General features: G+C 41.9%; 1 protein-coding gene across 2 annotated transcripts in view; it reads right to left on the bottom strand.

The window, feature by feature from the left end:
- The window catches only part of PLCB1 (phospholipase C beta 1), a 652483-nt gene that overhangs the window by 90090 nt on the left and 549719 nt on the right, over positions 1 to 12674 (bottom strand). For both annotated transcript variants that reach the window (XM_069495451.1, XM_069495450.1), the window contains exon 27: positions 10560 to 10740. In XM_069495451.1, coding sequence (XP_069351552.1) covers positions 10560 to 10740 — 181 coding nt within the window. The remainder of the gene's footprint in view (positions 1 to 10559; positions 10741 to 12674) is intronic.

The following is a 12674-nucleotide window of genomic DNA, read 5'->3' as shown; positions in this document are numbered from 1 at the left end:
AAGATGAGTTGACTAGTCTTATACGATTAAGTGGTAGCTGTAATAGTGACAAGGCAATATCATCATAATTTAGCAAAATGTCCTTGATAATTTACATATGCTGGGCACAGTTTAAAGAGTTCACATGTATTGATACTAATGTATTTAATTCTGAGAGTTGCCCTCTGAGGTCGATGTTGTTATCTTTGTTTTACATATGGACACACTGACACACGTGGCTTAGGTTCTAGGCTCAGGGCCACAGAGCTGGTAAGTGGCAGAGCTGGGCACAAACCCAGACAAGTCAGGCTCCACAGCTCGTGAGAGAATTATAATAAAGAATCCACATTCATTTAAAATTAACATGAAATCTGAGGCATTCATCTGTGAAGTGGATTAAATCTGAACAAATATTAACTTGGGCTTGGGCCAGCAGAAAGCCTATTTGATCATTCAACAGAGATTGCCTGCATGACCATAACAATTAAAGAAATCATAAGATATTACTTTGTAGTAGTGCCATTTATCAAACTGCCTAGATGTAAAAATTCCAGTATGCAAAGGCTCTGGCCATTTCCTCGGGGAGTCTTACAATACAATGCCTCTACTCTAATGGAAAGGGTCCTCTTGCCAGCATCCTCCCTTCCCCAGAGGGCCATTCTCCTCTTTCATTCACCCCAGGGAACAATAGAAGGTGATCCAGGAATCCTTCACCTTGGCTGCAACATCTAGCCACTTGGAGGAACGTCTTAAAAATACAGATTCCAGGGCCTGGGGACTCCAAATGTCTAAGGGCAGAGCCTGGGAATCAGCATCCTCAAAATCTCTCCTGGTGATTTGGGTGCTTTGCCACACTTGGCATTGGCGTTAGCTGGGAGGGGTCCTTGGTGAACCCTCCCTCACTCTACAGGCTACTTTTAAGTCTCCCAGGAACTCTTTTGAATTCAATAACATTCATGCTTCTGTTTCCATGTTCTCATCTCCATCATTCACCCGACTCCAGAATATTTTCATATTTTCTCGACTATGCCAGCATCTGTTCACATTTACTGCTTCCGTTCCACCTACTGTCCTCATCCTTAGCAACATCGACATCCAGGCAGTGAAGAGACTAAACTTGAGTTTAGTCCTTCTGCCCACTCAGTTCTGACTTTTTGGATTCAGTGTCAGCCCACACATAAGTGTCAGCACTGCATTCCCTCCAGGTTCCCGGAAGCTCTCTGCCCTCCCTCAGACCTGCTGCTGTACTAATTCTTACCCTCTGTAGAACTAGCTCCCTCCCCCTTTGTTTCCAGCACATACATCTTGTCTAAACTATTCAGTTCAGCCACAATCCAATGAATATTTGTCAAGCACCTACTGAGACCTGGCCCTGTTCTAGAGACTCTGAGCTGATGTCCTGGCTTTCCAGATCTTGCTACCCAAAGTGTGGTCCATGGACAGCAGCACGGGTACCACCAGGGAGCACAGTAGAAATGCACATTCTCAGGCCCTACCTCAGATCAACTAAATCCGAATCTGTATTTCAACAAGATTCCCAGGAGATGCACGTGCACATTACAGTTTGAGGAGCATTGTCAGATGATTGAGGAAGATGGAGAGAATCTAGAAGAAACCATCTCAACTTCTCTCTTTTCTGTCTCAAAAGATCTTTAGACCTTTATCTGCCTTCTCTTCATTACCCCAAACTCAGCTTCCTCATCTCTGTAACAGGGATGATGTTTCTCTCTTGGGCTAGTTGTGAATGTTTCAGGGAAAACACATGTGCAATTTCTAATAGACCTAGTCGTATGTCCTTAACTTGGTTTACTTTCCCTTCCTGCCAAGAGAAAGGTTCTTGCCTTGCCTTCCACCCTTCTTCCCCCTGCAGCAGGACCCAGTCTGTCCACCATCTCATTTTCCCCTCTCACACTTCCTGTCTGCACTGGATAAATTCCCTCTGCATAAAAATACATTTTCATGTTCCTTATGGTCCCAGAATCTTGAACTCTTGTTCCACCTTTGAACTTTCCTTTACTTCTATTCCTAAAATGGAAGAAAAATTGGTGCCTCCAAAGCTGCTGAGCCCCAACCCCACATCATTCAACGTCACCATCTCACTTCTGCTCCAACCACTGGAGTTCACCTGATTTTGCTTTACGATTATAAAAACCTTCTTGTTACTAAACCTATTGGCTATTTCTCAGGACTTAACTTTTATTCCAGAGATTCCTAAATTTTCCCAGTTCATAGCACCCATAGGATTTTGGTCATTTTTTATCGTGTCCTTAGGCTAAAATAAATAAAAGAACAATTCTATTTATTAAACAAGAAGGTGCAACCAACTTAATATTAATAGTTCACACGATATCCAACAGACGTTGCTCTGTTTCCTTCAAAAATGTAAAATGTCCACTCTGCCTCCGTGAGTTCTACGTGGTACCTGAGGGTGCCCTGGCACACAGTTTGGGAATAATGACTTTATTGTCTTGGTAGGGTGCCCGTTGCCAACCATTCCCATACAAAACTCTCTTTCCTTAATTTTCAGTGTCAACAGGAATTACCACAGTCACTCTGTTTTCTACTCTTTTAGGGGCTTCAATTCAGTTCAGCATCTTCAACTTCCTGTTGGCCAACTCCAGTGCAGGATGACCTGCCACCACGTCTATGTCACACTTCTACAAGCAAGTTTAGGGTTAGTCTCTCACAGAAGGCAGCCATTGTATTTTCTCATTTTTATCATGCACCATCATTCAGCTCAAAAATGTGTATTACCTTTGACTTCCCTTTTGTTTACTTTCCATATCTAGTTAGTCGTGGAGATTTGTTAATTTCTCCCAGTTATCACGGATCTCATGGCTTTGGGTTAACAGCACTCCAGTGTAGATTCTTATTAACTTCAGTCTGGACTAGGCAAGAATTCCTTCCCTGACCTCAGCCTCTCCTCACCCCTTCCACTCAATCCCGGACATTCTTCCTTTTTGTATGCCCCAAAGACTTAAATGGCCCTCTGCCCCCAAATATGTTATGTATGCTCCAGCTCTAAGTTTCCTTCCCTGGATTAGCAATAATCGTACTCAATAAACTAGGCAGTATTTTGCTCTCAGAACCATCCATGCCCACACATGTTTTTTATACTTTTTCTCATGTTATTCTTCTATCTCAATGATATTCCCATGTGAATGGGAGACAGAATGAGAAAGAAGTTACAGGACTGCTCAAGAGACCTTGCATAGTTCCACTTGCTCTCGGTTAAATCCTTTCCAACTTCCACTTGAAGCAGCCCAGGCCAGCCTGCTCGATGGGGACAGACAGTGGATCAGTCACCTGCATTGACACAGCTATAGTCAGCCAACCTCCAGGAGCAGAGCCCCTAGGTAACTGGCAGCTGAACCGGAGATGCACCAGTGAGCCCAGCCAAGACTAGACGAACCATCTAGTTGACTCAAGTCCACATTTCTGATACACAGAATCATGAGCTCAATAAATGGTTGTTGTTTCAAGCCAATAAATTTTGGGGTGTTTGTATGTAACCAAACCAACTGATAAAGATGGGCATACTACTAGTAGTTATTAATATGTCCACAACCTGTGCTCTTAACCACTTTAAGCCCCTAAGGGCAGGAACAATGATTAGGTCTCTTCCACACTGAATCCCTCTACTAGTATGTAGAACACAGCAAGTCTTCAGTAACTTTTGGCGAATGATTACATTATTAAGTATTAAGTATCATACTTAATACTCTCTAATTTGCTCAACCTCCTAATAATAACAAATGAAAAAGTACAACATGAATTCCGTGAGTCAAAAGGACAGGTGAATATAGAAAAATAGGGAATGGATGTGAATAGGCAGTTTGTAGCAAAAAGGAACACAAATGGCCGATACACACAGAGAAATATGTTCATCCTGGCTTATAATTAAAGTAAAAGGATTTAAGATCAATATTTCTAACCATTTGCTCTGGCAGAAATTATTAAAAAAAAAAAAAAAGATAAAACCCCACAGTGGAAAGAACATGGATGTCAGACACTGTTGGTGGTAGCACGTGTTGGCATAACCTCTGTGGAGGGCAATTTGTCAGCAATTCTTGAACAACGTTCTCCACAGCATTATTGTAATAACATCAACAGTAAAAGAAACTGAAAACATCGTACATCAACAGGGAACTGGATAAATAAATTAAGCTACATTTGTACAATGAAATAATATGAAGCCATTAAAAAGCACTAAAAAGCTTTCATGAAAAATTGCCCATGACATAATGATAAGCGAAAAAAGCAAATTTAAGACAGTAAATAGGACCAGGCATGATAGCTCATGCTTATAATCCAAGCACTCTGGGAGGTTGAGGCGGGAGAATCGCTAGAGGTCAGGAGTTCAAGACCAGCCTGAGAAAGAGAGAGACCCTATATCTACAAAAAATCGAAAAGTTAGCTAGGCATGGTGGTGCATGTCTGTAGTCCCAGCTACTTGGGAGGCTGAGGCAGGAGGATCCCTTGATCTCAGGAGTTTGAGGTTGCTGTGAGCTATGATGATGCCACTGCACTCTAGCCCAGGTGATAGAGTGAGACTTTGTCTCAAAAAAAAAAAAAAAAAAAGGACAGTATATAGATTTGGATCTTATTTGTATAAATGTGTATGCATATGTATGTAGGAACATGTGTGTATGTGTGTATATAACCAACTCCATTACAGTAATAATCAGGAAAATTGACAAAAAACACCTTACATTTTGATATTTAATTCCTTATTTCACTACTAAAATCTTACTTACTTGTCATTTCCTGTTTAGTGGAAAATGCATGTGTCTCGAAGATTTCACAAAAAAGAAAAAAAAAAAGAAAATGCAAAATTTGGGGGAAAGCTAAATCATTTACTTCTCAAGAAAAATGATCCTATGTTAAAGTCAGAATACTGGAGGAAGACAGATAACACTACTGCAACAGTAGAGATACTTCCTGACACTGCAACTAGTCCTGGCACATCTATTTCAGCTGGGCGACCACAGAGGGGAGAAAATTCAAGCTTGGCTCCCAGACAGCTGGAATAGCACATGGTACTGCCAGAAATCATCCAAAGAAAGATGATGAGTTCCCTCAAGCTGTAGCAGGATATCAAAAACTGTAATAGACATTTACATTTTGAGTACCTATAGATTTTTTAGTTAATTAATGTAGGGTACAAAAAAAGACTTTCAGTAAAAACGATGTTTTACATCCATTGTCTTATCATCCCACCTTATAGTTCAATGAGGTGAGAATTATTCTTATCTACATTGGACAGATGAGAAAACTGAAGTTCAGAGTGGTCACACAGTTACTCAGTGAGGGGGCAGAGGCTTGAAATGAGGACATTTGACTCAAGCCCCCCAAACACCCCCATTCACATCCAGATGGGCCAGTCTATTGTAGCGGATCAGTATCCAGCCAGAGCTTCAGTCTGAAACGCGACTTTCGATGCCCTGGGATTAAACTCAGGTTGACGGGTACTAATGCTGGTTTGAGGTCCTGAAATGACTGCTGGTGGGACAGAAAGGAGGATGTGTTAAGGAGAACGTGAGCCATTAAGGTCAATGTGAAGGAAGGTAGAAATAGATGGGAGACTTAAAACATGAGGACGAAGAGAAAAGGCAGGAAGCGAAGCAAAGCAAGGCTCCGCAGAGGATAAAGTGTATGGTGACTGAAAGGACATGAGCAAATCTCTTTGTGAAGCCCCTAAAAGGAGGAAGAAGGAAGAAGACCAAATGGTGGGACGAGCAATCCTGTGACTGAGAAGCAAACCCATCAACATCACTACAAAATCCCTCTCGCTCAGCCGTGGGTGTTCAGTCCTGAATGCAATGCCAGGGCTGAGGGAACCCTCAGGTGGACACTTAAGAATTTCCATCACTTACCAAAGTCACTTTTATTTATTTATTTATTTTTTGAGGCAGAGTCTCACTCTGTTGCCTCGGCTAGAGTGCCGTGGCATCAGCCTCGCTCACTGCAACCTCAAACTCCTGGGCTCAAGCGATCCTCCTGCCTCAGCCTCCCGAGTAGCTGGGACTACAGGCATGCGCCACCATGCCTGGCTAATTTTTTCTATATATATTTTTAGCTGTCCAAATTATTTCTTTCTATTTTTTAGTAGAGACAGGGTCTCACTCTTGCTCAGGCTGGTCTCCAACTCTTGAGCTCAAACGATCCACCTGCCTCGGCCTCCCAGAGTGCTAGGATTACAGATGTGAGCCACCGCGCCTGGCCCAAAGTCACTTTTAAAATTAAAACCTAACCTTAATGATACAGATAAAACACAGGGTCAACCTATGGCAGCTGATGAACAACAGATAAACAAGTTAGAACAGACCCCTCAATCCTGCAATCCTCCCAGGAGCAGGGATACTTAACTGGGGTCCACAGACCCCCCAGGCTCTTCATGGAGAGATTTCAGGGGGTGCAAGAACTCTTTGGGGTGGGGGAACTGCCAGTTAATTTTTACTAATTTCTAACTGAAGTAACCATCTCCTTCTATTGTAAATATAGGCAGGGAACCACAGCAGCAATTTCCGCTGCAGTGGTGACTTTGTCACCAATAGATATCCATCCAGTTTGATGATCAAGCTCTAAAGAGCACACATTTCAACCAAAAGGAATTTTAGGCTAATCAATTTATAGAGTTAGGTAAATTGTTCCCACATCTGTGCTTTCATGTCAACTTGCTGATGACTTTATTATTTCGTTTATAACACAGTATTAGAACTGTTTGTTATACACATTCCCTGAGTGTGTGTGTGGTGACCATGTTTTATCCATTTTTATCTCCAGTGCCCATCAGAACATTATGCAAATATTAAGTTTCCAATAAACAATGCACAGGGGTGGTTATTGATGCCGTGGGTTCTTTCTCCAACCTTCAACTGTGGATGTGCATTTGAAATGTGTGATCCTTAACCAAAGCACGTTGGTATTTAATCCCCAAAGCAATTCTGGGAGATGAAATATCTTCTGCTTAATTTTCCTCATCACCCAAATACTCCTTTTAACCTGGGGCTTAACTCGATTTTTAATTACACTTCTGTTTGTCTAATTTAGCTTGGGAGGCCCGTTCCTCATTCAGAACTGCCACCAAAGACAGAGCTAACTCTTCTGGGTGCCTTGCAGTCACAAGATTTCCTGGAAGAACAATTTCTGGTTATTACAAATATAGCTGATGGGAAGCTGGTACACGTGTCACAGCAAAAAGCACGCAGCATAAATGGTAAATGCCCCAAATGGCCGTAAAATAAACTGTGTGTGGTTCCATATCAAAGGTGTTTGGGCTTTCGCCTTCTTAATAAAGTCCTATACAGGTGTGTTCAAAAGGCACTGGAGCTTAATCTGAAACCCAAATCCACAGTCACAGTGGTAAAGGGGTGAACACTCTGAGTAGGTTGCTCACATTTGGTCTGAAAGGGCCAGGCTGGTTGGGACGTGTGTTTGTGTTTTTCTGAAAACTCTTCCAAACTTTTCCAATGTGCACTCACACTCCTTCTTAGGGAGGAATTAGAAGGGCATATGGTGGAGTTGCCACCTCCAGCAGGATTTGCCCCCTTCCTCAGCTCCTCGAGTGGGATTTTCCCACCTACGAGCTCAGCTGGGTCTTCCCTCCTCCAGGAGAAAAGCTACCAAACTGCTTTCTACACTCTAATCCATCGGACTTCATACGGCGCCTTGTGCTTGGGTATTGTTCCTAGGATGGTGAGATTTTGCAGCTCTTTCGTGTGATGTCTGCACCTATTTCTTTAGCTCAAATCTCTTTCTCTCCAAGAGATCTTCCTGGCATCTCTGGGCTTCTGTTTTCATCCATCCTCTGAATTCTTGTTTCAGGAATCTCCTGTAAGTATTGGGTTTCCTTGTTATTCTGCTACATCTCTTCTGAATTGCCATGTCTCTTTCCTTGGGGAATGTGGTCTTCCCTAGGAGTTGGGGCCCTGGGGAAACCCCAGATGATTATGGCTGGGATGTCTAGACTTCTAAGTAATATTCATTCTGTTAGTCAACTTGAGTCATGTGTTGGAGACCCCAGGAGTTCTTAGCCCCTTGGGTCACCGCTGGTCTGAATCGTGCTTCAGGAATGCCCGTTTCTGGGACACACTTCTGGGCAACCTATCCCCAGAGTGGTCCTCGTGGAAAGTTTTTCCACATCATATCAGTCCTCTGCTGAAAACTTTCCAATAGCTCCCACCTCACTCCTAGTGAAACAAAGAGGCCTTACAGAGGCCTGAAAACCCTAAAAGATGTGTCTCCCACCCCAAAAAGTTCCATCTCCTGACCTGATACAGTATAATCCTCCTTAGACAGAGCTACCCGGCTGTTCCTCCAACACCTAGGCCTATTCTCAGCCCAGAGTCTTTGCATGTCAATCCTTCTGCCCAGAAAAATCCTCCTCCATATGTTTGCACAAGTCAGTTCTTCACCTCCTAACTCAGACGTTGCCTTCTCAGTAAGTCCTTCCTTGCCTATTCTATTTAAAATTACCAAGCATGTTCAGCTTCCTTCCCTCAAATCCTACTCCCTATTTCCTCATTTCTGATGTTGTTATTCTTCTTTTAAGCCCTCTTCACTACCTAACATCCTACCTATTTTACCAGCTTTCTGTGTTTATGGTCTGATTCCCCCTTCTAGAAAGTAAGCTCCCTAAAGACGAGGGGGAAAAAACGTCATTTTTATCTACCACTGTTTAAAAATATTTACTGAGCAGGTGTCTAATAAGTATTTGTTGAATAAATGAATGAATGAAGGTTTCTTTTTGAGGTGATGAAAATGTTCTGAAATTGAGTACGGTGATGATTGTACATCTCTGTGATTCGACTAAAAACTATTGAACTATACATTTTAAATGAGTGAATTATACAGTATGTGAAAAAAGCTGTTAAAAAGAGAGAGAGGCATAGTACCCCAGTTGTTGTAATTAAGGAGGTCACTGTGTGTGTGACATGCAGAACAGTCACTTCCTTCTCGTGGCATTGGCTTGAAATCAGAATTAGCAGAGGCATCTACACAGCAGTGATAAAGCCAGGGCTCTAGAGTCTGAGGGCCCAGGTTCAAATCCCAGAGGCACTACTTCCTAAGTTGTGGAACCCTGGGAAAGCCACTAAATTTCTCTATAAGTTCCTATACCTGCAAAATGGGGCTGACAATAGCACCCAATTAGGCTTAGCACAGTGCATGGCTCCATGGTGAGTGTTCAATACAGGGTTGCTCTTTTAGTTTTTGTTATTATTATCTCCTGGAGCACGAGGGGTGGGTCATTGGAGAAAGTCACACGGCAGTGGTTGTAGCTGGGTCTCAAAGCCATTATGACTCATTAAAATTTACTTTGACTATCAAGGCAATCGCGCCTTACACCCAACCCAACCCCTGCCCAACTGTTCTTTTACTGCTTCAACCTTATGTCAGTCGTTCATAAACAGGTAATCAAAATCATGGGGAGCTTATGAAAAACAAATCCTGAGCCTCACACTTAGGTACTGGGCAGTGGTTCTCCAAGTGTGGTCCTGGGAGCAGAAGCATTATTTACGCCAGCTCTACAAGAGACCTGTTGGAAATTTAGGGAAGCGCCTACCAATCCGTATTTCAACAAGCTCTCCAGGTGATTCTGATGCATGCTCAAGTTGAGAAGAACTTATCAGGGAGAATTTGATTTTTGATAAGCAATTCATGTGATTTTGACCCACTCATTGCGGAGTGGGTCAAATGACTCACTCATATTGTCATTGAGGAGCCAGTGCTAGAATAGCAGCATCACTGAATCACCTATCACAGAGTAATGGCTACATCATCTGCAGATTTCAACCCTACAAGCAGAAACAGCCTCAAAATTCTCTTATATGCACAGACCCTCAGCAAAGAAATGGATAGGGCATACAAATACCTCTTAGAATCCACCACTGTAATTTCTCTCAAGCTTACTCATTTATTTTGTTTTGGCCTAAGCTTGTTTTCAAAGCTACTTTATTGCTAAATTCATTTAATCTTTGCCAAATATTTATTGTGCCACTACTATGTGTCAGGCATCAACAACCATGCAGAGAATGTTACAATTCATGAGAAAACATCCTGGAGGAAAACAACTGATCATTGATGGAAAGGATGGCATTTCCTTTCATAAAGAGCCTCAGGAACATTCCATACTGGCCATTTAGATATTGCCTTTTCTAAATATAAATGAGTGGACTGTATAATCTTTTTTCAGTTCTTGCAAATCCCAGTGATACCAAAAAAAAGTGAAAATTTATTTGTAGCAAGTTCTTAATTTTCTTAAACACAGATAAATGTCTTCTTCTTCCTTGTGAGATTGCAAAGATTCCCTAAAATGATTATAACTCCAAAATAATTTGTAAAAATAAAAACAATAAAACATAGACTCACTGGGGAATGAGAGAGGAGTTTGTAAAGATGCTAAAATAGTGGGGCTTATAAAATACCAGTGTGGTGGACACTGTATGGCCTGTACAATCTCTCAAGTTGGTGCCAGTCACACCTGCTGTTGTCTCTTTTAAGTTATCCAAGAATATCAACATTTCTTTAGGAAAGAGGGTTTTAGTAGTACAAACATAAATCACGTTTCTTGGGCTTACCAGTTTAATATGTTCCCGCTTCTGGTATTTTTCACTATAATACTGTTCTTGACGAAGATTAAGCAGCTGCTGCTGTTGTTTGTCCTTCAGATCTATTAACTTTTGGGTCATTTCTGCATCCAAGGCAGCAAGGTCTTGTTCAATTGTTGATGAACCATGGTCAGGGCTACTGGGTTCTGATCTGCAAAGACACAGAGCTTGACTCACAAAACATGCAGGTGATAGCAACGTGGAAGGAAGATTATTCACTGGAGTTCTGCCTAGAGAGAATACTGTGTTTGGAAACATTTTGATAAGCCACTTGGAGTGGAGGGTGAGATCCGAAGGACAAGTTTAGCAACGGGGGTCTCCAATCACAGAGAGTGAATGAAATTTTTGCTGCTCTAGAGAGAGTCAGGGGCAGAAAAACAAGCCAGGAACGTGGGGGGCCCTCATCATGGTGGCAAGAATAACTCCCCTTTGGGAAAAATGATATCTAATAAAAAATTAAAGGTTTTTTCTTTTTATTATTTTTGAATGTGGCCTGTATAATGTCATTGCCAGCTACATTTCCCTCATGAAAACTTTAGCCCAAGGATTCTGCATTGAGTGGATTCCATCAGGGGAAATTGAAGATGCGTCATATTTTGCATCTGGGGTGATGTGGATTAAAAAGAGAGAGCACATGTAGATGCCAGGTGCAGATAACCCTCCCTCCCACCTGACATGTGAGTTCTAGTTCCTTAAGACCTTTAATAGCAAAGACACATAATGAAAATAAGGCTCTGTAGGGGATGAACCAACTTCATCAATATCTTTATCCAAATGACACTTTCCTCAAAAAGCTTAACAAGGAAAAAGAGATGGCATTAGTCCATTCTAAAATATTTAGTGTTTCCTCTGAGCAGAATGACTTTCTCTGCATTGTTCTTAGGGAACTATACAGATATTTAGAAGGTCAGGAGTGATCTTGGAATAAATTAAAGCAAGTCTCACTAACTTATGTTGTGATTTCTTCAGATTTCGTACTCTGTATTATCACCTGCAGGAAACAACAGAAAGGGAGACAGAGTACTGGCAACAGGGTGCAAAGAGCAGGTAGGCTCTTTTCATTTGTATGGAACCTTTTCCAGAAAGAAGACTAAGCCACCACCTAAGACAAGCAGCGCATCAGACTCTGCCTCCATATATTTCACTTGCAGTCAAACGAACCAGGTAGAGGAAGTTTCTTAGAATCCGCTATCACTAATTCCAGTTGCTTTTTCTTTGAATTAAGCCACCATGAATGGCATCTCATGGAGAAGGGAGTTGGTTGAAACTGGTGTTAAGATCTTATTTTGTCAAAAAAGGGATGCAGAATTCTCTCAAAAGTTTCTTTTTGCAATTTTATTTGCAATGCCAAAGGAGAACATTCTACAAGGCTTGTCACTGCAGTGTTGAGGTGGCCCTTCCTTGGCATGAACACAAGTTACAGGGACCATCTGTTACCACAGGAAGTCAGTGTAGCCAGAACATCAAGCAAGGCATTTCTTCAATCAGCTACAACCGCCCTAGAGAGGCAACTCTCATTTACTGACCACTCCACGTGTGCCAGGCACACTCACAACAACCCAACAAGTAAGTTTGACCGTCTCCAGTTTACATTAGAGGAACTTGGGCCCAGAGAGACAATTTGTCCAAGGACACAGCATAGGGGCACAGTGGTGCGACTTGCCCAAGGACAGAGATCCCTGAGATCTAGCAGGGAAAACGTGTGCTCCTAAAGCAACACAGCATCATTGCACGCCATGTCTGGACACAGACTGTTTTTGAGTGAATGGTTCTTCATATTACGTGGAAAGTACAGTTGAGATGATGGCTATTTGAGTAAGAAATAATCTAATGGGTTTGACACCCATCCATTCATTACTCTGAAGTATTTTCAGAATTTTACTGTATATCAAGGCAGATGGAGGGATGGCAGATGGACATAACCAGACTTCACTGGCTTTGACACTCGAGGAAAAGCTCCCTCTGGTGTATCTTTAGATACTAGGTGCTTAGAGATTTTTGTTTTGTTTTGTTTTGTTTTTGAGGGACAGTATAAAAAATAACCAAGTGAATGATGTTTCTGCATCTTCCGTAAAAACGAGGTTG

Source organism: Eulemur rufifrons, chromosome 20, assembly GCF_041146395.1.
Source record: "Eulemur rufifrons isolate Redbay chromosome 20, OSU_ERuf_1, whole genome shotgun sequence".
In the NCBI taxonomy this organism is placed as follows: domain Eukaryota; kingdom Metazoa; phylum Chordata; class Mammalia; order Primates; family Lemuridae; genus Eulemur; species Eulemur rufifrons.
Note: the sequence above shows the minus strand (reverse complement) of the source record. Positions and strands in the feature narration are given on the sequence as shown.